At 41.8% G+C, this 26,548-nt stretch overlaps 1 protein-coding gene across 1 annotated transcript in view; it reads right to left on the bottom strand.

Annotated features, from left to right (window-relative positions):
• Nucleotides 1-26,548, bottom strand: part of adamts18 (ADAM metallopeptidase with thrombospondin type 1 motif, 18) — a 79,657-nt gene that overhangs the window by 39,054 nt on the left and 14,055 nt on the right. Inside the window, 7 exon segments of the mRNA XM_080438068.1 lie at nt 2,598-2,751; nt 2,885-3,022; nt 5,725-5,830; nt 8,498-8,657; nt 11,619-11,702; nt 12,489-12,709; nt 14,229-14,508. Of these exon segments, the coding sequence (XP_080294194.1) occupies nt 2,598-2,751; nt 2,885-3,022; nt 5,725-5,830; nt 8,498-8,657; nt 11,619-11,702; nt 12,489-12,709; nt 14,229-14,508 (1,143 nt within the window).

The following is a 26,548-nucleotide window of genomic DNA, read 5'->3' as shown; positions in this document are numbered from 1 at the left end:
TTCAGCCCTTTGCACAGGAAACGGGTTCAAATCCGGGGTAGAAGAGGAACGTTCAATCTGACTGTGGATTTTTTATAAATAAATGTATTAACAAGAGCAATTGTGACCAAATAATAACTACATTGGATCCATTGGAACACAGGTTCCTTTTTTTCCAGTTTTGGACATACAAGGTTTCCACCCTACAGTAACGATATGCTACAATGCTACCACGCTCTGCTGGCACACTTGAATGACATGGACCACCTCTGCCACCTTCGCCCAGTCGGGATAAATGTCGGAACGTTCTTCCATCAAAACTTCACAGACTGTTTGAAACCTTAATCCCAGTTAATAGCTTAGTGGCCTGGTCATCAGAAGGCTGTTGGTTCTCCTCCCAGGCCTCGGTCTATGTGTCAAAAGTGTCCCTGAGCAAGAAATGTAACAACTAGCTGCTCCTTCCCGAGCGCTCGTCATAACCATCTGAGCAGCCATCAGCCGGGGTGAAGCTGAAACGTGTCTCCCTTTTTCCAGTAATGGAATGTATTATATTTTTATTTTCCGGCCAAATGTCTGGAGGGAAGACCTTTTGTCTGGCGTTTGTCATTAAAACATTTTCTTTTCTTAAAAAAGGCAAATTCTGGTCTAATGCAACCCTTAACGCACGCACGCACGCACGCACGCACGCACGCACGCACGCACGCACGCACGCACGCACGCACGCACGCACGCACGCACGCACGCACGCACGCACGCACGCACGCACGCACGCACGCACGCACGCACGCACGCACGCACGCACGCACGCACGCACGCACGCACGCACACACACACACACACACACACACACACACACACACACACACACACACACACACACACACACACACACACACACACACACACACACACACACACACACACACACACACACACACACACACACACACACACACACACACAGTATTATGTCATTATCTAGTTATTTTATATTTCTTTTTTATTTTAGAGTATTTTATTTTATGAATAGTATTTGCAAACTCAAAATGGTCAATGGTGTATACCCATGAATTGCATACAGACAGTACCATTGTGTAAGACATAACTGTACACACATAGTTGTGTGCATTAATTCTAATTCACCAACACATATCGCCACTGGCATCATAGAATCAGGCTCTGGCTGAATCAGGCCTGTTTTTTCTTTTCTTTTTTCATTTCATTATTGAATTATCCTTCACGCTCATCTTACATTCATGCCAATAAAGCATACTGAATTGATTTGAACTGAGAGAGAGAATGGAGAGAGAGAGAGTGTGAGTGAGTGAGTGAGTGAGTGAGTGAGTGAGTGAGTGAGTGCCAGACAAGACAGCTGCTTGTCTGGCATGTCTGTCAGACAAGCAGCTGTCTGACAGACATTAATGTTGTGACGTTCACGAGTGATTCGTTCTTTTCGTCTAACAAGAACAAACTCGATCGCTACCTCAAAAAGCTATCATTCCTCGAGTCAGTCAGTGGCAAAATGCAATTTTCACAGAATTTTCGCCTATTTTTTTGCAGAATGTTCACCTATTATGACATGTCCCAGAATAGGGACGGTAGGGTCTGTGTGGTTAAGAAAGCAGTGAATAGGCCAGGCTGTGTGTGATGTGTACCTTATAAAGTATAGAGGCTGTGTCTATTTCCCAGCACACAGACCCATGGTAATCTACAGGAGGATTTACATGTGAATGTGCATCTTACTGAATGCACCTATAATAAAGGTCTTATATGGAGGCCATTTGGCTTTGTGGGGGCTTCATTCACTGTAGGTTGAATACTTTTAATGCAGGGTTAAATGTGGGCTGTCGGGACCAGCCAATAGGTTTGTCCTACAGAGACCATGCAAATTAATCAAGTGCAAATTTTGTGCCCCTGTCTCGTTAGCGCTAAAGAACACGGCTAGACGTGGACAATAGTGATTCCCTGGTTCATTAATGGACTCTATCCATTAGCTTTAGGGGGTTTTGTTGGCTACAAGGGAAGGACGTAAAGGAAGGACGTAACTGACGAGGAATGTTGGCCAAAGGTTCTCAGCTGCTATAAGACTGTTTCTCAGGGGAACTGAAGAATAAAACGCGATGAAAAAGAAAACAATGACGTTTTGTTGGCATTTTGTTGTTTGGTACGCAACAAAACAACTGCACTTCTGTCTATAGGGTTTGGGATCCTTTAGGATTGAAACGATTCCCTGTTCATGGTCCCATTCCTTAACGGTTCCCTTTAACGATTCCTATAATTGTTTTTATATCGATATAATTTGGGCCTTCGTTAAAATATTTGACACACAAATTCAATAATATTCAGTAATATTATTGTAGTGGTTCTCAAAGTGAGGTCCAGAGACCCCCTGAGAGTTATGGTGGTGCTTGAAATTATAATCGTAATTGTGTAGCAGACGTGAAGTCCACATACCAGCTCTGACTGCGATAAAACCAATGTTGGATCCTCTGGTTCCTTTTTTTAAATTGAATTTGATTAATAACACGGCCCAACCCTACATTATCAGTAGCCACTCTGCACTCTATCATTCATTGTAAAAAAAATATTTAAAAAAAAAACTAAATTCTGTATCTCACCTTGACAAAATCCAGGTTGCAGAGTTTGGCTTTGGATCCAAACTGCCACTTGCACTGTGTGTGAGCATCGTAGAGCTGTCCAGGCAGCTGCTCTGGGTACTTGTACTGGCCGATCTGCTTGGGCTCGTCCACCAGGCAGGACGCCTGGGCCGTCCTGGAGGACACAACAAACATACTCTCATCAGTCATCATTGTGCGTGCGTGTGTGTCGTGCATACGTGCGTGCCTGCGGTAGGGTGGGTGGGTGGGTGCGTGCGTGCGTGCGTGTGCGAGACAGCCAGACTGACCCCAGGAAGCGGTTGAGGTACTGTCGGCTGCAGGGAGACCAGGAGAAGACGCCGTTGCTTCCCGCCAGAGTGGGCGACATGATGTTACCTTCTGTCTTACGACACGGGTTCCCCTCGCCGTCATGGATCATTCCAAAACTACAGAACACACAGCATGGGGTGGACGGAGACAAAGAGACAAGGATGACTTAATGATGATGACACAGACACACGCGTTCCCCCTCACCGTCACAGGTCATTTCAAAACGTTTTCATGTCAAGGACCCCCAAATTGATATGTATTTGGCCGCGGGCCCCCATCTGATTTTTTTGGGTGCCAGGGACTCCCAGAAGAGAAGAATTGTGTAAAAAAATAATCTTAATACTTAAAAGATTTTTAAATAAATTAAAAGATAACAGTGTTTTTTCACTTACTTTTTTCATTTATTGAAAATATATAGAACCTAGAACGGGTGTTTTTGATGAATCCATCATGGTTAAAATGGAGTTTGAAGTTATAATGGCCAATGGGGTTTGTATAGGAAGGGGACGTGTCTGATAAAATGAATATAAAATATCTAAATACTGAATCAAGCAACTTAAAAACTGTCTGGGGTGCTCACAAAAGCCAGAGTAGATGTTAAAATGACCCCAAACATGTTTGAAAGTGAAATATGCCTTTAACACCATGACTGTGATGTCTGTTTGTTCTGATCAACCCCCTCCCTTTCCCCATTGATATCGAGTTGGTTTATGTGGTCGTGTTTTGTGCAAACGTTGCCACAATAAAAGAGTCAATTGGGTGAACAATCGTTGGCATGACTTGTGAGCAAGCTCAGGTCATTGTAATACTATACAAACAAAGATGGCTGCCAATATACACATTATCATTTTTTCTGATGCCGTTTGCACTCGACGGTGACAGCAAGTGGCCACCTGTCCGCAGGCTGCGTGAAAGGCCCATCAGTCACGTATCAACATGTTAACAGTGACGTCTGTGTGGAGGCTCACATTATTATCGTTACAGTTTTTATTATTCTCCGTGCGGACAACCCTTTACTACTGCAGGTTACTTTACTTTACTTTAAATAGCCAGACCCTCCCAGAGATGTTTGCTTTGAGTGAAGCAGTGCACACTACAGCCAGCAGCACTGCTGGAACAGATGTTTAAATTAATACCTGGATATTGCGACCGCGGAGCTCTGTGGGTTATTAATGATGGAGGTTTGGAGGTTTTGCCCTTTCTAGTGATAGGTGTGCAGTTACGAATGGTCACTAGACTTCTGGAAGTTGGCTTGTGTCTCTTCCAAACTACCGCTGTTTTCACTGGCTTTCATGCTGACAGAATGAACTTGAACACCCGGCAAATGTTCTGATCCCGCCCACCTCGAACCTCTGAATGACGTCATACTGCAGTCTGGAGGACCCAGCCGAGCCCAAGAAACGGCGGCTGTTCGGCTGTACTATGCGCTGGGCTTCATAGGGTCCATTAGGTTCTGGTTCCGTTTGCACACTCTCAGAGTTATTGAGGATCTTATTCTGTTGTCACTTGTATGAATGGAGAAGAATATCAACACTAGACCATGCATGTTTTCAACCCCTCCCCTTTCAGCATGATGTCATACATTAAGTAATTACATCCACTCAAATTTGTCAGCGATTAACAGCTTCTAGCCTGCAGGCTATGTTCATCTGAGCCCGCCACTCCTACCCTGGCACCTGTTGCCTTTATTTGACTTATCTCCTTGAGACATCAAAAGATCACAGGTTATTTTGTACAAGTTGCTTCTAGTTTGTGCAGTGGCCCCAGCCAGCACAGCCAGAGGAGTCTTACTACAACATCAAAATCTAAAAAGATTTAAAAAATATATACATACATATATAAATCTTATCTCAACGGAAACATATACAAACTATAGCATGGTGTGGCCCGTGGCAAAATACTGTTGCTGTCGGGTGGAAACCTTGTATGTTCAAAAACCGTTCCCTTTTTTATTTCAAAAACTAAAATTGTGAAAATAGCCAATCTATGCGTTGTGAGCTTGTAGATCTGCTATGTTCACTACATTTGTGTGACACTCTTGTATGATGAATTAGGGTATTATTTATGAAAGAAACCCCCCCCCAAAAAATAAACTAGGTTTCCTCCCGACCGCAACGATATGTTATTCACTCATGAATTATTACAGAGGATGAAGTATACTTATCCCAATGTGTGTTCATCATTTTAAATTGTGACATATTTATGTCACTCAATACAGATTTATAAAGCTGTAAACAAGGAGCCTCAAAGAGACGAGGTTTAACCCTCCCGGGAGTGAAGAGTTATTAGGGAGGACCCCGAGTGGAACGTTATTTATAGATTTTATCTTTCACCAAATATTGGGGGTCCCGTGTAATATATTGTCATGGGGCCCTGAATTCCCAGAGGTGAGACCCCTCCCCCCACCCCCCAACCCAGGAACAAATTCTTGCATTAAATCAACGCACGAGAAACCAAGAGTTACAAATTCTGCTAACATTCCCAGACTCTATAAAATAATAATGATAATAATAATAATAATAATGTTTGTATAAATTATTTAATTTCTTAAAGCCTCACTATGTAAAATGTTAATACGATATAACTTTCACTTAGACACAAGATCTGACCCGAATTTTGACCTGATGGTCAAGAATCAGTTTATCCAATGACGTCGCTTTGTCCATTTCTTTTTTATAGTCTTTGGGCCAGACTAATCTGCCGAGGGCTAATTTTTTATTTTTTTGCACTGGCAGATTTGTTTGGTTAACAGGCTAGTTTGCTAATGCCTGTGAGATGATGTGAACTGAAGTAGTGCTGTGGCTGGTGTTTGACCTACTTGTGTCCAGACTCATGGGCGATGGTGAAGGCCAGGCCCAGACCAGTGTCCTCGTTGATGGTACAACTCCTGTATTTACTGCACATTCCACTGATGGGAGCGAAGCCTGCACGGAGGACATAAGACAGGTATTAAAGCCTCCATACAGGACATAGACAGGTATTAAAGCATGCACACAGGACATAGACAGGTATTAAAGCCTGAACACAGGACATAAGACAGGTATTAAAGCATGCACACAGGACATAGACACTGATTGCTAGGCTTTTCATCTAGTCCAATGTCCCCATGTACTGTATGTTCAACAATGTACTACACTAAACATGAGACGTTCATGTATTTTATGATCACGTTTATCATCCGTGACTAAGTTAAAATATTACTACAGACCTCAGACTTACATTAAAAAAAAAAAAAAACCTTTTCTGACTTCTGAAAATAATATTCTCAACATTACACATCGTAACCATTTAAGGGAGGTGAACTTCACTAGAACCCTCACGAGTGCAAAAGGACTAAAAGCATTATATAAAATAAAAAGATTGGTAACACTGTAACAGTGATACAAAGAACATAATTATATCAAGGCCTCACATTTCTCTCTCTTTCTCGTTCTCTGTTTTTTCTCTCCTTCTCTTTCCTCTCTCTGCCTTTCTCTCTTTCTCTTTGCCTCTGTCTCTCTCTCTCTCTATTTATCTCTTTGTCTCTCTTTCTCTGTATTTGACTACATCGTTCACTTTTTCTCTCTCCCTCTCTCTCTCTTCCTCCTTGCATCTCAAAACACATTCTTGTGGTTTGGGACATCTGGGAACATCTGGCCGACAACAACTATGCCTGTCATATACGTACGTATGCACACACACACACACACACACACACACACACACACACACACACACACACACACACACACACACACACACACACACACACACACACACACACACACACACACACACACACACACACACACACACACACACACACACACACACACACACACAGAAGAGAGGGGGGTACCAGCTGTAATGTGCTACCTCAGAATCCCCTGCATGCTGTAAACGGTGTTAATATGAAAACCCACAGAGGACAGATTGGACTGTTTATGATGTGCATGGTGGCAATGAGACCCCCTGCCTCCAGGCTGTCTGTCCGTCTGTCTGTCCCCACTATACCACAACTATTCTGAAGCCACATACACTTACATTTCGTTGCTGTCGGTTGGAAACCTAATATGTCCAAAACTGTTACTTTTCAGGATTCAAATTAAAAAATAGCAGATCTACATGGTCAAAATGCGTCGCTTCGTGGCAGGTTTTGAGCTTGCTGTTTTTGCTACTTTTGTGTGAGACTGTAGTATGATGAAGTAGCTAGGGCATTTATTTCCCCCCCTCCAAAAAAATATATATAAAACGTTTAAATATGGAGATACAAGGTTTCTGCCTGACAACCACATATTGTTTATTCACCATTTGCATGGTGGTGCAAAACTATTCACATAACATCCCATGCAGCCAATACCTCTTCCGCTGACCCCTGTGACCTCCTCTACCTCCAACATGAAACCATGTGGCAAATGTACAACTGCATCATCTCTGAACAGTAAAAAAAAGCTAAAGGTCACGTTCCCAGCCAAATGTTCCAAGTATCGGCTGCTCCTGTAGCCATATGGCTTTACAACGACCTGGCAAACTGCTTGTCATTTATCGATGGTCAGGCTACAATGGCCTTTGTAGCCTGTGTGTGTAGGCCCTACTGACATCACACACACACACACACACACACACACACACACACACACACACACACACACACACACACACACACACACACACACACACACACACACACACACACACACACACACACACACACACACACACACACACACACACACACACACACACACACACAGTTTGTATTACATTTTAGGACAGCATTGAACATTGCTGAAAAAAGGCAAACGATAGCCGTAAAATAGCAGATCTACAAGCTCAAGCTTGTAGATCGGCTATTTCTCTGTGTGTGATATCGCCGCACAACTAAGGCCCCCGGGGCCTGTTTAGATGACAACGGTCTCTAGAGAAAACGTGGCAAAATAAAATATCAGATGTGTCTTCCGCTAAGACGGCAAGCAGCATTTTCGTGGGGTTGAAACCGCAACAAAGAGTGGAGATCTTTTCAAACGCTCCGCCTCGCGTCTCCATGTAAACATGCAATACGGGGGAAACAGCAAAGAGAACGGGAACTGTACAAGCAAAAAGAGGGACACGTAAACAAACAGCTGTGATAGGAAGTAGAACGGAAGTGGTTCTACGCATGCGTGGCTGGTCTATCTGGCAGGGCGTCACACCGCCACCTAGCCACCTGGCATGCACACTACAGCGCTTTCAATCACTTTGGCGTCTCCGTGTATACGCAGAATAAAAAGTGAGAACGCAATGGCACTTTTGTCGTTTTCTGTTCTGATCGTTTTCCGCGTAAACGTGGCCTAAGTTTAAAATAGGGAAAACTCTAACCCCCAAACCTAACCTCTAAATGCCTATAATCCTGACGCTAACCACAACCTGAATATTTTTATAATTGTTAAGCCTATCTCTTACCATAAAACAAAAATACATTCTTGAAAGGAAAATAGGTCCTTACAATGTCTATCCCTCAAATTCTCCTATACTTGTGGGGACATTTGCACACGCATGCATGCACGCACGTGCACACACACACACACACACACACACACACACACACACACACACACACACACACACTGTACCCAGGGTGTCACATGGCTCGTTCTTCCAGGAGCAGATGTCCAGTCCGGTCAGCAGAACGGCGTGGTCATGACGTTTACCACCCTTCCCCACCAGGCCACTCTGCCACTGGCAGAAGCTGTTCAGAGATTGGTCCGCGTGGTGGTTGATGTTCAGACCCAGCTGCACACACACACACACACACACACACACACACACACACACACACACACACACACATCAACAAAGAGAGTGAGTAAGGTTAAGACAGCGGTAAAGAGGTTCAAGACCAATTACTGCTTAAATGTGTGTAAAATAACAGGATAAAAAACAAAATAGAAGAAAGAATTACACTGCAATGTTTAGAATGAGACCATATCCAAATGGGAGTCTGATTGGTTTTATGCAGTCTGAGAACAAGAAGGCTACAGAATGTAAGGACAGTGATTCAAATCTGATTCGCAAAAACATTTGATTCCATGTGTTTTTTTTCTGTTCAGACTGAATAAAAACAATGCGACTCCAATCTGGATATAGGCCATAAATCGGATGCTGTCAATACACTGAATGGGACATTATCACGTTTAATCAGACTATTGATATATTGATACTACCTACTATTAAGTAGGTACGATACTGACCTACCCACGTTTAATCAGACTATTGATTGGTGAGATACAAACGCTGGGCAAATGCTCACCCCCAAAACATGATTTACGATTCTGTGCCTATCGGTACATAACTCGGACGCCGCTGAGTCGGCTCAAGCGAACTTCGCAACGTTCGGCACGGCAACTCGCTCGCTTTAGCTCACTCAGTGGTGCCTCTCGTGGCTCAAGTTCGCTTGAGACGGCGCGCCTCCGACGCGGTCCAAAGCTATACTTTAAACAAAACACCGACTGAGCCCAGTCGGTAGGTCAGCAGTCTGATTAAACGTGGGTTATCTTACCTACTTAATAGTAGGTAGTATCAATATATCAATAGTCTGATTAAACGTGATAATGTCCCATTCAGTGCATTGACAGCATCCGAAATGGGTGGCACAACATATGTTATGAATTGTTTTCAATGGGGGTGCCACAAATTCACACTTTGCCAGAAACACTAGCAGTGTGCCTAGGTACCCATGTAATGGTAAGTAGACTTGGGATGTAACAGTTCTCGAGCCATGTGGCCCATAGCAAAAAGAACGAAGGCACTGGAGGTACGCGACAGTTGGAGCCTTTTTTTTTTATTTGTAAGGTGCAGATGATCGAAAAGGAAGACAACGTTTCGACGTCGATACATCTTCGTCAGGTCATGTCTAGGATTGAGTACAGAGAACCGGTACCATACTAGAACTGCTACCGCCATATCCGATACTACTCTGATAACCGCATGGTGCCCAATGGTACCGTATTGTAATGCTGTGTAACTTGTGTGATGATTTTGGCAAAGTAAGGCAGCACTGGCAGCATGCTCTGAGAATTAAATCCAGTGTCAGCCTAGTAGTACAACATTGTTCAAACTTTGCAAAAAAACTGAAAAGAGAAAAACAAAAGGCATTAATGTCATTGATCTTAATTTTTGTATTGAAAAGCATCGGTTCTGGCAAAGTTTAGGCACCTCCTACACCATTTGAAAAAATACCGGTTTAAAACCAAAACGAAACCCATCCCTAGTCATGTCGGGCAAAAGGCTGTGTAATGACATTTAAAAGCAGGTGAGAGGCACAGGAGCTATCAATAGTAATGAGGAGAGCTTAATTCTGCAGGTGGCAGACTGCCACATAGGTCAGGAGTCTATCTCCTGTTCCCTTATAGTATGAGGCAGCTTGAAGTACAAGTCATGTACCCCCTGGACATGATGCTTGTATGTCGCAGGGACTTACATCCAATCCAACCCTTGAGTGCCAAGCAGGGAAGCTTTGGGTACCATTCTTATAGTCTTTGGTATGACACGCGTCAGGGCGGACACGCCGGACATTCTAACCACAAGGCCACTAAGCTGTTTGTGACTCGCCGCTGAGTGTCTCTTCGCCCTGAGCTATGCACGTTCGCCATTTTTATCAGTGTTGCCATGTCCGCTTACTATAAGCGACTTTGGCTTGTTTTTCTGTAAAGTTGCTTGTAAATCTTGGTAGTTGCGGGTTGTTTTTTGGGGTTTGCTTATTTGGGCTTGCTGTCTAATGTTGTTTAAACCAGTGGTTCTCAAACATGTTCATGTCAAGGACGCCCAGATTAATATGTATTTGCGGACCATCATCTGAAAATATCTTGTGGCAGGGACCACCATATAAGATTTGTGTACTTAAAATGTTTCCAAAACGTTCCACATTTTTCACATTTCTTTCAAGATTTCTTTGCATTGCAGCGTGACACGTTGTGAGCTTGTAGATCGGCTATTTTCAAATAGTCGTGTGTGTGCTCATGTGGCCTAAATGCTTCTTTTGGGTTTGTTTTCATAAACCTGACCGCTTTGTTTCTCTTGCAAAATCTGGTCGCGAGAGTTGAAAAATGTTCTGCTTTGGGCAGACGGCTGCACTCTTCACTGTCATCATTGAGAAACCGCTCCCCCCTCAAGCGCTCCCACATGAGCGCTTTAAGAAGAATGCCTTGCACTTTCAGCTGGGGAAAAATAAACACTTTGGTGGACGCGCGGCCGTAGAAACACTCTTCAATGTTGCCATGTCCGCTTATTAGAAGCGACTTTGGGCTTGTTTTCCTGCAAAGTCGCTTGTAAATATAGGTAGTTGCGGGTTGCGTTCTTTTTGGGGGGTTCTTTCCAAAGTGTAGTTGCTTATTTGGGCTTGCTTCAGTGTAACCACTTTAATACTATATACTATTTTCAAAAAAGAAAAAAACGAAGAGAGAAAAATCTGGAATGTTTTTGAAGCATTTTACAACACAAACAGGGTCCCCCGGGACCATTTTTTTTTTCACATGGGGGTCTGTGGCCCAAATACATATTCATTATTGATAATGAAAATGTTACAACCACTGCTCTAAAACAACATTTGACAATAAAGTTTGATTAGTCACTTGTTTTTGGGCTTGTTTTCATAGACCTTGTTTGCTTGTTTCTCTGACAAAATCTGGCAACACTGACACTCCTAGAAACAAGACAGAGAAAAGAGACGTCATCAAACAGTGTGAATGGACTCACCGGCTCCTGGTCCAACAGCAACAGGCTGACCACCACAATGTTGATGTCCGTACCAATGGTGCCGTCTTTGAACAGACTGGATACCTGCATCAAAATACACACTGATCAATGACTTTACAAGACATGACAAGACACTATCATCTATATAAATTCCACAAGTGTGTGTGTGTGTGTGTGTGTGTGTGTGTGTGTGTGTGTGTGTGTGTGTGTGTGTGTGTGTGTGTGTGTGTGTGTGTGTGCCTGAGTGTGTGTGTGTGTGTGTGTGTGTGTGCCTGAGTGTGTGTGTGTGTGTGTGTGTGTGTGTGTGTGTGTGTGTGTGTGTGTGTGTGTGTGTGTGTGTGTGTGTGTGTGTGTGTGCGTGCGCGCACGTGTGTGTACATGCGCATGTGTGTGTGTGTGTGTGCACTGTGCATGCATGCACAGTACACAACAACACATGCACACATAAAGTTGATTCTCTCTCTCTCTGCCGGTCTCACCATTAGGGATGGGACAATATGAAAATTACATGTCTCGATTATTGTGGAAAAAAATATTGCGTTTAACAATATTATTGTGATAATCAAAATATGCAAATGTAACTTTTGTTAACCACTTGAACTTCCAGCATCGCTATTCTGGGGGGGGTCGATTTGTGTAGAGTGAAATAAGAGCATACCAAATACGCTCTTTACAGGTCTGTTTTATCAAGTATAGAGGGGTTTAAGTGGTACTGAATCTGGAGCTCAACAAAAGCTAATTCATCCTATAGTGTATGACGGAGGACAATTTCACGATACATTTAAATGTCCACGATAAGATTATTGTGAGCGGTTTTTTTTTTCACGATGAAGGATAATAACGATTATCGTCCCATATCCCTTTACTCACCATGTTCATGACAGTGAGGATGTAGGTGGTGACGTTGTCCCTGCCGTGTTTCTCCACCATCTTCCTGTCCGCCACCACCAGCGTCTCCACGTTCAGCCCGCCCACACGGTTGGAGTTGATGGGCGACCGCCGAGCCCTGCCTTGTCCTTCTGTCTCGAACTCGTCAGGCATGACGAAGAGATCATCATCGCCGTCGGCGGGAGGAGGAGGCTTGGGAGCATCTGTGCGGGGGCAACGGGTGCGAGACAGACAACACATTTTAGCAGCGGATGACGTCCCAGAGTGTTCAAGGTCACACATAAAGTGACAAAAGTCTATGGTGTGTAGCGGCCCGTGACGCCCGAGACTGACATGACAGCATGGCAGAACAGAGGGAGGGATAGGGAGGGGGAGAGAGAGAGAGAGAGAGAGAGAGAGAGAGAGAGAGTGGTATTCCAGCAAACAGCAAAGGAGCATTTTCATGGTTTGTAAGCTAGTTTTTCTAAAATGCAACGTGACAAAGCTCTGTTTTCTTTATTCCCTTTTAATTGGTCATCATTTCACAGTTTGTATTTGACACTTGATTTGGCAATGTAAACATGTTTTCTCATGCTCCTTTGATTTTTCAGTTTATTGTTATGTGTGTGTTGTTGTTTATGTCTGACATTTAAATAAAACAGGAACACTCACGGATACAGCTACATGTATGTTTATTGTTGTATTTTGAATATTGTCACGACATTTGCTCAAATGACAAATGAACATTTAAAACTCCAACAAATCTCCTTTGAATTGAATAGAGAGAGAGAGAGAGCGAGAGAGAGAGAGAGAGAGAGAGAGAGAGAGAGAGAGAGAGAGAGAGAGAGAGAGAGAGAGTTGACAGGACCATGCTGCTTTCTAGCACCTAATGGCCTGCTGTTCTACAGGTCTGACTGTTGAACATTATTTACAACAAAATGACCTTCAACAACGACAACACCTCAAAATGTAAAAACACCTTCATGTTAGAGAATAACCACATATGTATGTTATGTAATGTTGCTGATCATATAAGCTCAGTAGCAATAATTGCTAATAATTAGCAGTAATAAGATCATCACATACATCATGTGAAAGAAAGGCCCAAAGCTGCACAAACATACAGGGTTGGATTAGCTGGGGGGATGGGGAGGGGACGGCCATGCCTCTGCTTTTGATATCCCCCTGGTCATTCATTTTTATGACGGGTGCGGAGATATGTTTTATCTCTGCTTCTGGTCACACTGAATTAAATGCATGCATTTCCTTTTGGGAAATGTAGACTGTCTGATATGTTGTGTCAGCAAAGCTTGCAGAATCATCAAGGATCCGAGAGCCACCCCAAACACAGACTGTTTCAGATGATGGCACATGGAAAATGGCTACGTAGTCTCAGGGCCACTGGCAACAGACTTCTAAAAAGCTTCTTTCCTCGTAAAATCAGGCACATGAACGACCTGACAAGAATAAAAATAAATCAGGCCAAAAAAAAAGAAGCTAAGAAGGGTCCCTTACATACCTTGTTTTAAGTACATTATTAAGTAGCCTACAAAGTAATAAGGGTCCCTTACATACATTGTTTAAAGTACTTTATTAAGTAGCCTACAAAGTAAGAAGGGTCCCTTACATTCATTGTTTTAATTACATTAATAAGTAGCCTACAAAGTAAGAAGGGTCCCTTACATACATTGTTTTAAGTACATTAATAAGTAGCCTACAAAGTAAGAAGGGTCCCTTACATACATTGCTTGCGGCGACCACAGAAGTGTTGCCTCTGTAGCTTTCCGTGTTGGTAGTCATGGTGACGCTGATGATGATGCTGATGTAGATAGGGGTTGTCAGGTTTGGCCGTGTTGTGCAGGGACGGGTTGCCAGGTCCACCGTGGACCGTGTGTTCGGCTGAGCGTTTGTAGACGACGTGCGGGTGATGACCACCGGGGGCGCTGTAGTTGTGCTGGGCGGCCAAGCTGTGGGGCAGCGGAGCGATGAAGTACTCTTCATCTGACACGCGAATCAGACCTGACTGCAAAAAGTACACACGCACACACACGCACGCACACACGCACAAACGCACACACACGCACACACACACACACACACACACACACACACACAAGCATTAACAAGAGCTTGTGACTAAATAATAACTACATTGGATACATTGGAACACATGTGGCTCTTTTTTTCCCATTTCATGAAAAGTAACAGTTTTGGAGATACGAGATTGCTGCCTGACAGCGGCGATATCATATTATTGAAAGGATCCATGGCTAATAAGCCTTATATGCCTTAATACATTATAATTGCCCTCTATAACTCAAATTAAAAATGAAAAACACCTTAAATATTTTAAACCTTAAATATCTTTCACTTAATTGGGACAACTCCCGTCGCAAGTTGATGATGTCATCTGTCTATGTGTGGTCCAGCCCTATGGAATGTATTGAATGCATGTAATAATAAAGAATATTAAAAATATTGTTTTGATGCTCATATTAACCTTACTTAAGTTTTAGTAGCCTATAGAGATATTAAGTATAGAGGTCAATTATAATGTATTCGACATATAAGGCTTATTAGCCAGGGATTATTTTAACATATTCTACCATAGATTGGACAAAATAAATTTGTATTCACACACAAAAATTACATAATAAGAGCTTTAACTATAAAGCACTTTGTTACTGTGTTTTGACAGGTGTTAATGTATATAAATATAAGAAATTATTGAACGTTGAAGTCCCAAATTCCACCTGTCATTTGTACAACAGACCCGTCTGTCTCTTCTGATTTAACGTAAATGAACAAAGTAAAACACAGTAAAATCCTGACATGCGGAAACTTGCCGCACATCTTGCCGTCACCGTTAGTGCGAGCAGAGAGCCAACGGCATCAAACATAATAAATATTGGCAGCCATCTTTGTTTATATAGTATACCAATGACCTGAGCGTTGCTCATAATATGAAGAACAAGCCATGCCAACGATTGTTCACCCAATGTACTCTTTTATTGTGGCAACTGCACACAACACGACCACATAAACCAACTCAACATCAATGGGAAAAGGAAACGGAAAGGGGGGTGATCAGACATCGCAGCAGTGGTAGTGTCAGGGACTCATGGTGTTAGGACCCAAGTGCAGGAACTCAAACAAAGGCAGGAGATGAGGATCACATTAAACTGACTTTACGTAAAGAATGACATAAGATAACAACAGAACAAGTTAGACACAGACATGGAACCTGACACACTAAACTAAGATCCAGCACTAATCTTATACAAAGACACAGTATAAGTAGTCTCTGGAGATCGTCACGCACAACCAGGCTCAGCTGGTCCTCACAGGTGATGGGACTCAGGGCAATCAGAGTTTTCCAACCACAGAGGAAAAAGGAGAGGTGATGACCGAGGGGAATTAGGATCAGGACATGGAAGGGGCAGAGGCAAGTCATGGACAAACAGGGAGGGACTGAGGCCATGACCATGACAGGTGGACAAAGTACTCAACTCCAGTACTTGAATCAGGTGGACAAAGTACTCAACTCCAGTACTTGAATCAAAGTATAGATACTCAAATGTGTACTTAAGTTAAAGTACTGGAATACTTGCTTTTACAAATACGTAAGAATTCAAAAGTACAAATGTAGTAAATGTACTTACTGTTCACAACTTCCTCACAGTCACGGTGTTACGCCAAAACACATAAACTACATCAACATAAATCACCAAATGAACACCATGACACAACACTACACATCAAGTACCACAACATAATCCCCCCCAACACATTCCCATTACAAAATAACAACATAAACAACACATCAAGTCTGACAGGCCGCAAACCACTCTCCACTGAAGTCAATGTCGAGGTTAATTCACCCATTTCTTTGCTCTCAAGACTGCTAACAGCAGAATCTGTTGCTAACAGCAGAATCTGTCAGCACTACTGCCTTTAACATGTTGTTAGTATAAACACAGACGCACCCGGGAGAAAGTGGACTAAGAAAGGGGAGGAGCCAACCCCAAGTTCCTGTTTAAAGGGCCATTCACACTGAGAACTACAACTATAACTATAACTATAAAAATATAGTTACAAAAAAAAATAGGTATCTTTATAGTTATAGTGCTCAGTGTGAATGGCACTTAACACAAAAAGAAGAATGTGCTCCCAGAGGCAAAAACGGAGAAACTTATTTTTTTACCGAATGGCTTCCGAGATTGACCCATTTCTAACTCTGAGTGTACAGACGTAACCAAATGGACCCTTAACAGATACATTTGCAGATGAGATTAAATTAACACTGGTGATTTTACCAGTGCACACATGTTGTAACTACAAAATCCTGTGCCAAATCATCTTTTATGCGGCTTCTGGCAGAACTGAGAACAGGATTAAATTGTCTTCTTCCCCAATAGGCAAGCAGCTACTTCGTAGTAGAACACCGACGCATAAACACTGGACGTCTCCCAACGGTACACAGTATTCAAATCAGTCCACTTCCCTGCAACAAGCCCTGAGAGACAGACATGGTTGCTGAGGCAGCATTCCTCCCTACCCGGCCCTAACCAAAAGGACCAGCGCACAGTTCATGTCAGAATCCACCCCAACACAACCCCACCTATTACAACCCAAACCCAGTGTTGCCAGATTTTTGGAGAGAAACAAGCGGGCTAGTCTACGGAAACAAGCCCAAAATAAGTGACTATAGGCCGCATGATCACACACACACACACACACACACACACACACACACACACACACACACACACACACACACACACACACACACACACACACACACACACACACACACACACACACACACACACACACACACACACACACACACACACACACAAATCTTTGGATCGCGTTATCTCCTGGTTCTGTGTGAAAAACGAAAGAAAAAAAATAGAAATTATTATTATAATTTTTTTTTTAATGACGGAGATCTCCGTCAATGGCAGTGAACGTGTTAATATGGCAGTGAACGTGTTAGCATCAAAATCAGTTGAACCACCTGAATCGGCTATTTTGGATTTTTTTTAAGTCAAATCTTGTATGGGGGTCCCTGGCACAAACTATTTTTCAGATGGGGGTCCGGGGACAAATACATATTTATTTGGGGGTCCTTGACATGAAAAGGTTTGAGAACCACTGGTTTAAACAACATTAGGAAGCAAGCCCAAATAAGCAACTACACACTACAGAAACAAAGAAGCCCAAAGACAAAGCAATAAACTTTGTAAGGAAAACAAGACCAAAGTTGCTTATAATATGCAGACTTGGAAACCCAAACCCTGTGGTAACATTTACACATGTGGAGGCAGAGGCTGATGGACGCTTTGTTCATTTGACAGACAGGCAGACAAGTGATGAGTGACGTTTTTAATGGTTGTTGAGTCATTATTGGCTCAAAAAATCTCCATGAATTCAAGGCTTCATGGGTGAGTAATTGTTCCTTTATTTTATACAAGAGTAGTGAAGGTAGCGGATACAAAAAGCTCATAGAACCGCTATTTTAAAATGTTTCTAAAATAATAATAATGGTTTTGGACATGCAAGGTTTCTGCCCGACAGTGGCGATAACATTTTCGTACTGAGTAAAACATTCTTTTTTTTCGTACTGAGTTTTAATTTCAAATTTTCTTTAGTTTAGCCTAGTTGGGTGTCTTGTAACTGTTTTGTTGCCTATGATGTTGTTTGCCTTGCTTTTAATCTGTAGCACTCTGAGATTCGTCAGAATGTAAAGTGCGTAATAAAATGTATTATTATTATTATTATTATTATTATAAAATAATACAATTACAATCGTATAATTACATGTAAATAAATATATAAATACTAGTGAATTATGCTTGTGATGAAGACATCAGTTATCAGTGTTGGATTCAGTTGCAGCTGATGAATATATTAGAACAGTATCACCAAACGCTTTAAAACAGGTTAAAATGATGTAAATATTCACTTCACAAGCATTTTCAAATATCCATTATGATGGTGAAAATCTGAAAATGTAATCCAATCAAATGCTTTAAACATGAACCCTATAGAGCGTCGCAGTTCCCGCCCACTTCCTGTTTTTTTTGGTGCCGGAAGAAAAAACTCAATGCATTTTTCCATTGACATTTCCAAAAATATTTATATCTATTAATTTAAGCCTCGAATCAAGCCATCATGACATGACATGAATCATGACCATAAACGTTTGATTCTGTGATTTTTTTTTTGTTGAAAACGGCAAAACAAAGGGTATTTATTAAATATAGTATATCATATAATTAAATATAAAATAAAAAAAAATCACAGAAAAAAACGTTTTATGGTCATGATTCATGTCATCTCGTGATGGCTTGATTCGAGGCTTAAATTAATAGATATAAATATTTTTGGAAATGTCAATGGAAAAATGCATTGAGTTTTTTCTTCCGGCACCAAAAAAAACAGGAAGTGGGCGGGAACTGCGACGCTCTATACCCTAAGAACATGGGACACGAGGACACATGTCTCGTATCCTTAGAACCTAAGGACACATGTCTCATGGTCTTAGGAGATGAGACAGACGGAGACAGAAATACAGACAGACAGACAGACAGACAGACAGACAGACAGACAGACAGACAGACAGACAGACAGACAGACAGACAGACAGACAGACAGACAGACAGACAGACAGTGGGCCCGGCTGTTTGTTGAATGGAAGGAACAGACTGATGATCAAAGTGTATCCATCCATCCATTCATGAATGGATCATCCATTGCATGGTCCCTGACCATTAAGCTCTCATGTCATTTTCCCATGTGGACATTCATTTAGCATGGTCTATATCACTGTTTCCCAAGCAGTGGGTCGGAACCCATGTTTGGGTCGCTGACCAATTTTTATGGGTCCAACTTTTCATCAATGAAATCCGACATATTTCAAAAGTATTTCATTAATAAAATTAAATAAATAAAATCATCCCATGAATAAATGAATAAAAGTTTGAAAATAGAAGATCTACAAGTGAGCTTGTAGATCTGCTATTTACAAACTTTTGGCAGTGGTCTATTGCTATTGCATTTTGCAATAGAACTGGCCGGAAGTTCTTTTCAATGAGATCATGTATTGCCTTGTCTGAATTGCATTGTTATGTTTGTTGTTTTTTTATGGATGTGACGGTCCACTGCTTGACATAACTGTGCCATGCAAACCTAATTTATTGTGGGACATTAAAGCTGAACCTCTTAATCTTCTGAGTTGCAAATAAAATGATTTGTATGTGAGGCCCATGCCACAGACACAAGCTCTCTGCCCCTGAATATTATAAATATCAGGTCAGCATATTTTTGAAGTCTGATCCGGGATAAACACAGTTGGCAGCGTTCGTTGGCAGGTGGGAAGCCAGCGGGGGGTTGTGTGAACTTGCGAACCGCCTGTTGCCCGTTCAGTGGAGAGGGGAAGTGGGGAGGATATCGCGTCCATTAACCGCACGAGCGGATCAAAGCAAAATGAAATCTCACGACTGAAAATGTTTGTTAGGCCTAGTCCTAATCTACAATTTATGAAACAGCGTGAAAGGAGAACACACACACACACACACACACACACAGACACTAGCACTTTCATAAACATTTAGCACAATATGTAGAATTATGATAATTCAAGCAATCACATTCTAAAGATATGTTCTTGCTGGTCGACATACAGCCAACCAGTTAAAGAAATTGCAGATTGAGGCTTTAACCTGTGCTTTTAGGAAATATCCTAGACCACTAACAGTTTTATGGAAGATGCTTCTGAACTTCTGTATTCTATTGCTAATTTGACCACTTCACATTGATTGATTGAATTCTTTATTAACATGCTTATTAACAGTACATTGACTTTCGTTATAAATGTTTGAAGTTCAATATAAAATATATGCAGAATGAAAAAATTGTGGGGGTGCCTCTGTGGCCTACTGGCAGTGTGCATACATACAAGGTTTGGTGCTGATTGGATTTGCGAGATTAGCTCCGGACACACAGACAGAAAGACACACAAACAGACACGACAGACAAACAAACGAACAGACATACACACACACACACACACACACACAGACCCTCTTATAGACGGCTAACCTCTTACAGAGCCACACAGTGAAAAGAACATGTGCTCAACCTCGAATGGAGCCGGAATTCAATACATAACTTCCCTCCTCACAGGGTCAGCTGAGGTGTTCATTTCTATTCACCACACTCTTCCTTTTGCTTCTGTGAGTGTTATTGTACAGAGGCCAAGCTGCTCAACAGGCTATCTCAACAAACAGGGACAAACGGGGGAAGATGGGGGTTAAGTGTCCTTTTGGCCCCCAAACATTTGTGCAGCCTGATCTCACACGAAGCCATCAAAAAGTGACATTTATCCCAAGCCAGATATACGTCATTATTTGAAGGGAAAATGAAACTTTTTATGCCGGCAAGAGAAGACTCATGAGAAAGTCAGAATTCAACACTTAGTCCAAAGCCAGAAATACTTCAATATTTGACATTTAGTCTGGAATGTGGACCGTGCGGACCATGTGGACATCAGTAAACCGGAATAATTACATGTGAGTGTTACAAAAATGACACGCAGAGTTCCCCAAGGCTCCGTTCCGGGGCCTCTTCTGTTTAACATCCACATGCTCCCATTGGCTCATACTTGTGGAAAACAAACTAAATATGCAACCATAATTATGCAGATGACACAAACATTTACATAACCATATCACCAAGGGACTACAGTCCAATACAAGCATAGAGTAAATGTATTGGACAAATCAACAATGTGCCACAAGTTTCAAATCATCAGATGATACGTTATCATTTTGTTTTGAGAACATATTGCACACGTCGCAAATCATATTTGATGAAAACCAAACAATACCCAAATTGTGTAGCTACTTTGCCCTAGGCTCTTTTTGTGTTTGTCAGTGATCATGGAATGTACATGCTCTCCTTGGCGTTTATTGTTGAATGGTGATTTGTTGCTGAACTTCATTTCAACAACGATGAGTATGACACAAAACAATGATCGTGCCTCAACACTGGAAGACCCTGCATTCTTTGCTTATTGTTCTGGATATTGTCTACATCAGAAGTGTTCAGATTAGGGCTTTACATTTTTAATTCAATTCATAAGATTATTGTACCAGTTTAACCAACCTGGCGTCCATATTTTGAGAAAATGATCTATAGCGAATATCAATCTATAGCGAAAATAGCCAATCTATAAGCTCACAACGCGTCGTGATGCCAGCAACTGTAAAACAAACGTGACACAAACACAAACGTGATTGAGCTGGATGTTTTTGCAGTGCAAGTCTATTTGCTGCCTTACTAAGATTAACAATGATCACTGCTTCCCCATGAGTGATAAGCATCTGATTAAGTCTATTAAGACACTGTTAACATCCCTTACCTTCACTCTCTCTCTCTGACCAATAATGTCAGGAAATGTATTCCATCTGCGGATATGGTTTTGTGTGTGTGTGTGTGTGTGTGTGTGTGTGTGTGTGTGTGTGTGTGTGTGTGTGTGTGTGTGTGTGTGTGTGTGTGTGTGTGTGTGTGTGTGTGTGTGTGTGTGTGTGTGTGTCTGACAGACAGACAGACAGACAGACAGACAGACAGACAGACAGACAGACAGACAAACAGAAATCATCACAACAGCACCGCAGTATGCATGAAACAAAGACACAGGGTAGAGTACATAGTAGTGGTAATACTGGCATCAAAAAGGGTAACAACAGTTTCTTGAGGCACTACACTGTCTCTTTACATTTGATGTACTGTATGTGTTTACCTTGCTTAATGTACGTTGCTCTGGATAACAATGTCTGCTAAATGCCTACATTACTGTAAATCGTAAATGTAAATATATAGGAAATAGAGGCCAAGTTAAAGGGATAGTTCACCCCCAAAATGACTGTTTTTTTCTATCGATTAGTCACTCCATGGAGACTTGAATTCATGGATGGGATTTTTGTTTTTGTCCCATTCCTAAGCCAATAATTTGATGACCGGCAGCGGTTCCGGTAGGAGACACAAAGAGTCTCCTTTGTGTCTCCTACCGGTACCGCTGCATATCGGTCTGCTGGTCATCAAATTATTGACTGAAGAATGCGACAAAAACAAAAAAATATCCATGAATTCAAGTCTCCATGGGGTGACTAATCGATAGAAAAAAACTTGGAGACATATTGGACTGACCTGGCCGCCTGCACTAGGCCTAGCCAGACACGAGTAAATATAATTTGCAATCTGTCACAGACAAAGAACCTATAGTAGCTATGTATATGTACCAGGTATCAACAGTAATTATATGTAATAGTTATATACAGTATGGGAATCATCAACAGTAATTATATGTAATATGTATGCATGTGATAACTATAAGATTCTGTGTTGCTGATGAGGTTGACTACAATGTTTTTACCACCAGCGTTGAACTGTCATGAAAACAAGCCCAAAATAAGCGACTAGGGCTCAAACTGTATTGTCTAATGTTGTTTCAGAGCAGTGTTTTCATGTCGAGGATCCCCAAATAAATATTTGTATTTGGCCACGTACCCCCATCTATTTTGTGCCACTGACCAAACCCCCCCCCCCCCCTCCCTCCATACAAGTTGTAAAATGTTTCAAAAACATTCCAGATTTGTAAAACAAAGAAAGACTCAGATAGTTTTTTTTTTAATAGCCGATTTACAAGCTCAAAAAGAGAGTCTCAATGCGACATGTTGTGAGCTTGTAGTAGATCTGCTATTTCAAATAGCCGGTGTATATACAGTAGGGGTTAAAATGGTGAAACTGAAGCAAGCCCAAATAAGCAACTACACTTTAGAAACAAGCCCCCCCCCCCAAAAAAAAAAAATGCAACCCGCAACTACCAATATCGCCCAAAGTCGCTTATAATAAGTAGACTTGGCAACCCTGCCTCCCACCCTCATGAGATGAAGTGTTTTGAGATAAAAGCACATCATATACACAGACACGCTGATAGTCAGATATGTGATATAGCATAATGATGTGTACAATGAAAGGAAGACTGGCTGGATAGAGTTTCACACGCAGACAGTCACCCAGACGCCCCGGCCAGCTGCTGGTTGATATGCACACCTCTAGTTAGGGCCTCACATTAACACTTGTAAGACTTAGCTAGATTAAAGGCAACAGGTTTCCACAACGCTACATTTCTCTCTCTCTCTCTCTCTCTCTCTCTCTCTCTCTCTCTCTCTCTCTCTCTCTCTCTCTCTCCCTCTCCCTCTCTCTCTCTCCCTCTCTCCCTCTCTCCCTCTCTCCCTCTCTCTCTCTCTCTCTCTCTCAATTTAATTCGATTCAAAGGGTGGGGGGTTTGCTATTATATGGGAATCATGTTTACATTGCCAAAGCAAGTGTGAAATAAAAACGAAAAATTAAGAAATGTGCGTACAATTAAAGAGGCCTTCTATAATAAAGAAATGTGTAAACAGATTTTTTTTTGCTTTTGCTGTGCTTATTATTCCTCACACACACACACACACACACACACACACACACACACACACACACACACACACACACACACACACACACACACAGCTGGCCGGTCAAACCATATACCGCCAGTTATACTCCTATTTTCTCTGTGGGAATGAGCGTGGAGTTTCCCTCATCATGTTCTCTCTCTACTAACAGCCTGTGATGTGGCTCTTTTAGCCCCAGAGCACCACATGCATGCTTTCTCTTCAGCCATCAGCTGAGTCCATGTACGGCTAAAGGAAACTACTTTATAGGTGAGACAGGGGAGGGAGAGGTGGAAGAGGTGCTGAGATTATTCTTTATTTAAGTAAAAGTAGTAATACCACTATATAAAAGTACTGTTGAGTAAAAGTGCAAAAGTATTGCCACCAAAATATACTTAAAGAGACAAAAGTAAAAGTACAGCTCCTTACGCAGAATGAGCCTTTGATTTTTGAAAAAAGCAGATCTACAAGATTGCGACGCGTTGTGAGCTTGTAGGTCTGCTCTTTTCAAGTAGCTGAAGTATAGGGCTGAAGTGGTTGTATGTATGTATGTATGTATGTATGTATGTATGTATGTATGTATGTATGTATGTATGTATGTATGTATGTATGTATGTATGTATGTATGTATGTATGTATGTATGTATGTATGTATGTATGTATGCATGTATGTATGTATGTATGTATGTATCTAAAGTTGTCAAATAATTGTAGTGGAGTTAAAAAAAAAGTACAATATTTGCATCTGAGATGTAGTGCAGTACAGGAAAGGAAAAAGTATTGTATAAGTGCAAGTGGAAGAACAAATACCTCAAAATTGTACTAAAGTACAGTACTTGAGGTACATGTACTTAGTTACTTTCCATCACTGGGTGAGACAGGGTAGGGGGGGTGGGTGAGCAGCGTCGTTAGCTTGTCTCTGTGTAAACTGTAGGCTCTTTTAAGGTTTCCTAACCATGGTATTATAAGCCAAATGAGTAAGTGCTTACATGCTGTTAAAGACCAGGGCCGAGCGGAGAGTAGCCCCAAGCCGGTGATTACCAGAGTCTAAAAGACAACATCTGCACTGCAGCTCAGCACAGTCAGTCACGTGAGCACAGAGCCAGCGTTGCCAGATTTTTTGCGATGAGAGACAAGCAAACCAGGTCTTACGGAAACAAGCCCTAAAATAAGCAACTAGGGCAGGTCAGTCAAACTTTTATTGTCTAATTTAGTTTAAACCTGTGGTTCTCAAACATTTTCAAATGAATATGTATTTGGCCACAGACCCCCCCATATTTTGTTATGACTACGTAAGCATTAGCATGTTGACAGCTTGCTATTTTACACTGTACGTTCATTTTATTGAACGTACAAGTTCAATACCTTGTACGTTCAAGGTATTGAACGTACAACCCCCGTACAAGATTTGTGTTGCAAAATGTTTAAAAAAACATTCAAGATTTTTTTTCTTTCAGATCTACAAGCTCACAACGCCTAAAGTGGTTAAACTGAAGCAAGCCCAAATCAGCAGCTACGCTTTCAAAACAAGCCCCAAACAAACCCACAACTCACAACTACCAATATTTACAAGCGACTTTACAGGAAAAACAAGCCCAAAGTCGCTTATAATTAGCGGACATGGCAACATTGACACGCAAAGGGGGACGAATGGGAGAGTGAGCAAGAGTGAGTGAAAGAGCGAGAGCGAGAGAGAGAGAGAGAGAGAGAGAGAGAGAGAGAGAGAGAGAGAGAGAGAGAGAGAGAGATCCTGTAAGCGTTCCAACATACTCAATGGAATCACATTTGAATGGATCTAGGTTTCCCAACTGAAATATTTTGTCAGACAAATTTCTTTCAGATTTCTTTTGTGATTTGGGTATTGAGGCTGTGATGGAAAAAAGGGTCCAAACTGTGTTGAATAAATGAATATCTGCTGCTATTTATATATCTGCTGAAACTGTTTCTGCACAAGAAGCGTTTCTGCCTCATTTCTACTACTTGTGCTTTCTTGTTATCTGACTTTCGTTTTCCTTGTTTCTTTATCTATTCTTTACCCTTATGGCTCTTTTCTTGAAATCTGCTAAAGGTTGGGAGCGTGTATAAATAAATGCTTTTACACCGGTAAACTTATACATAAAAACACAATCAAGCTCAAGGGCTTATTTCCACTCTGCACCACACCGACGTCGGTGGCGGTAAGTGCTGGAAAGCATCTGTTGCCGAAAATCTGCTGTTGAATAGGCGGTGGGTACACTGTCGTGTCGTAGCACCATAGTAGCCGTCTGTCGGTGTCGGGTCTCAGGTGCATTCAAGAACTTTTTTTCACACCTTCCAACCGACTGATCTCCCGACTTCATTCGATTGCCAATCTGTAGTAGTCTGTTTGGTGGAGATCTACCTTAACACTCCACAAGATAAATACACAAACAATGAGACAGCAAGCCAACCGAATAAAATGAACGTACAGTGTAAAATAGCAGGCTGTCAACATGCTAATGCTTACGTAGTCATAACAAAAGTCATAACATTCCAATTTAAAATACTACATTGTAACCATTTCTTTTAGGCTGC

The sequence above is a fragment of the Gymnoscopelus braueri genome, assembly GCF_963280865.1.
Source record: "Gymnoscopelus braueri genome assembly, chromosome: 1".
NCBI lineage: Eukaryota > Metazoa > Chordata > Actinopteri > Myctophiformes > Myctophidae > Gymnoscopelus > Gymnoscopelus braueri.
The sequence above is the reverse complement of the archived record's forward strand: the minus strand, read 5'-3'. Positions and strand labels throughout refer to the sequence as shown.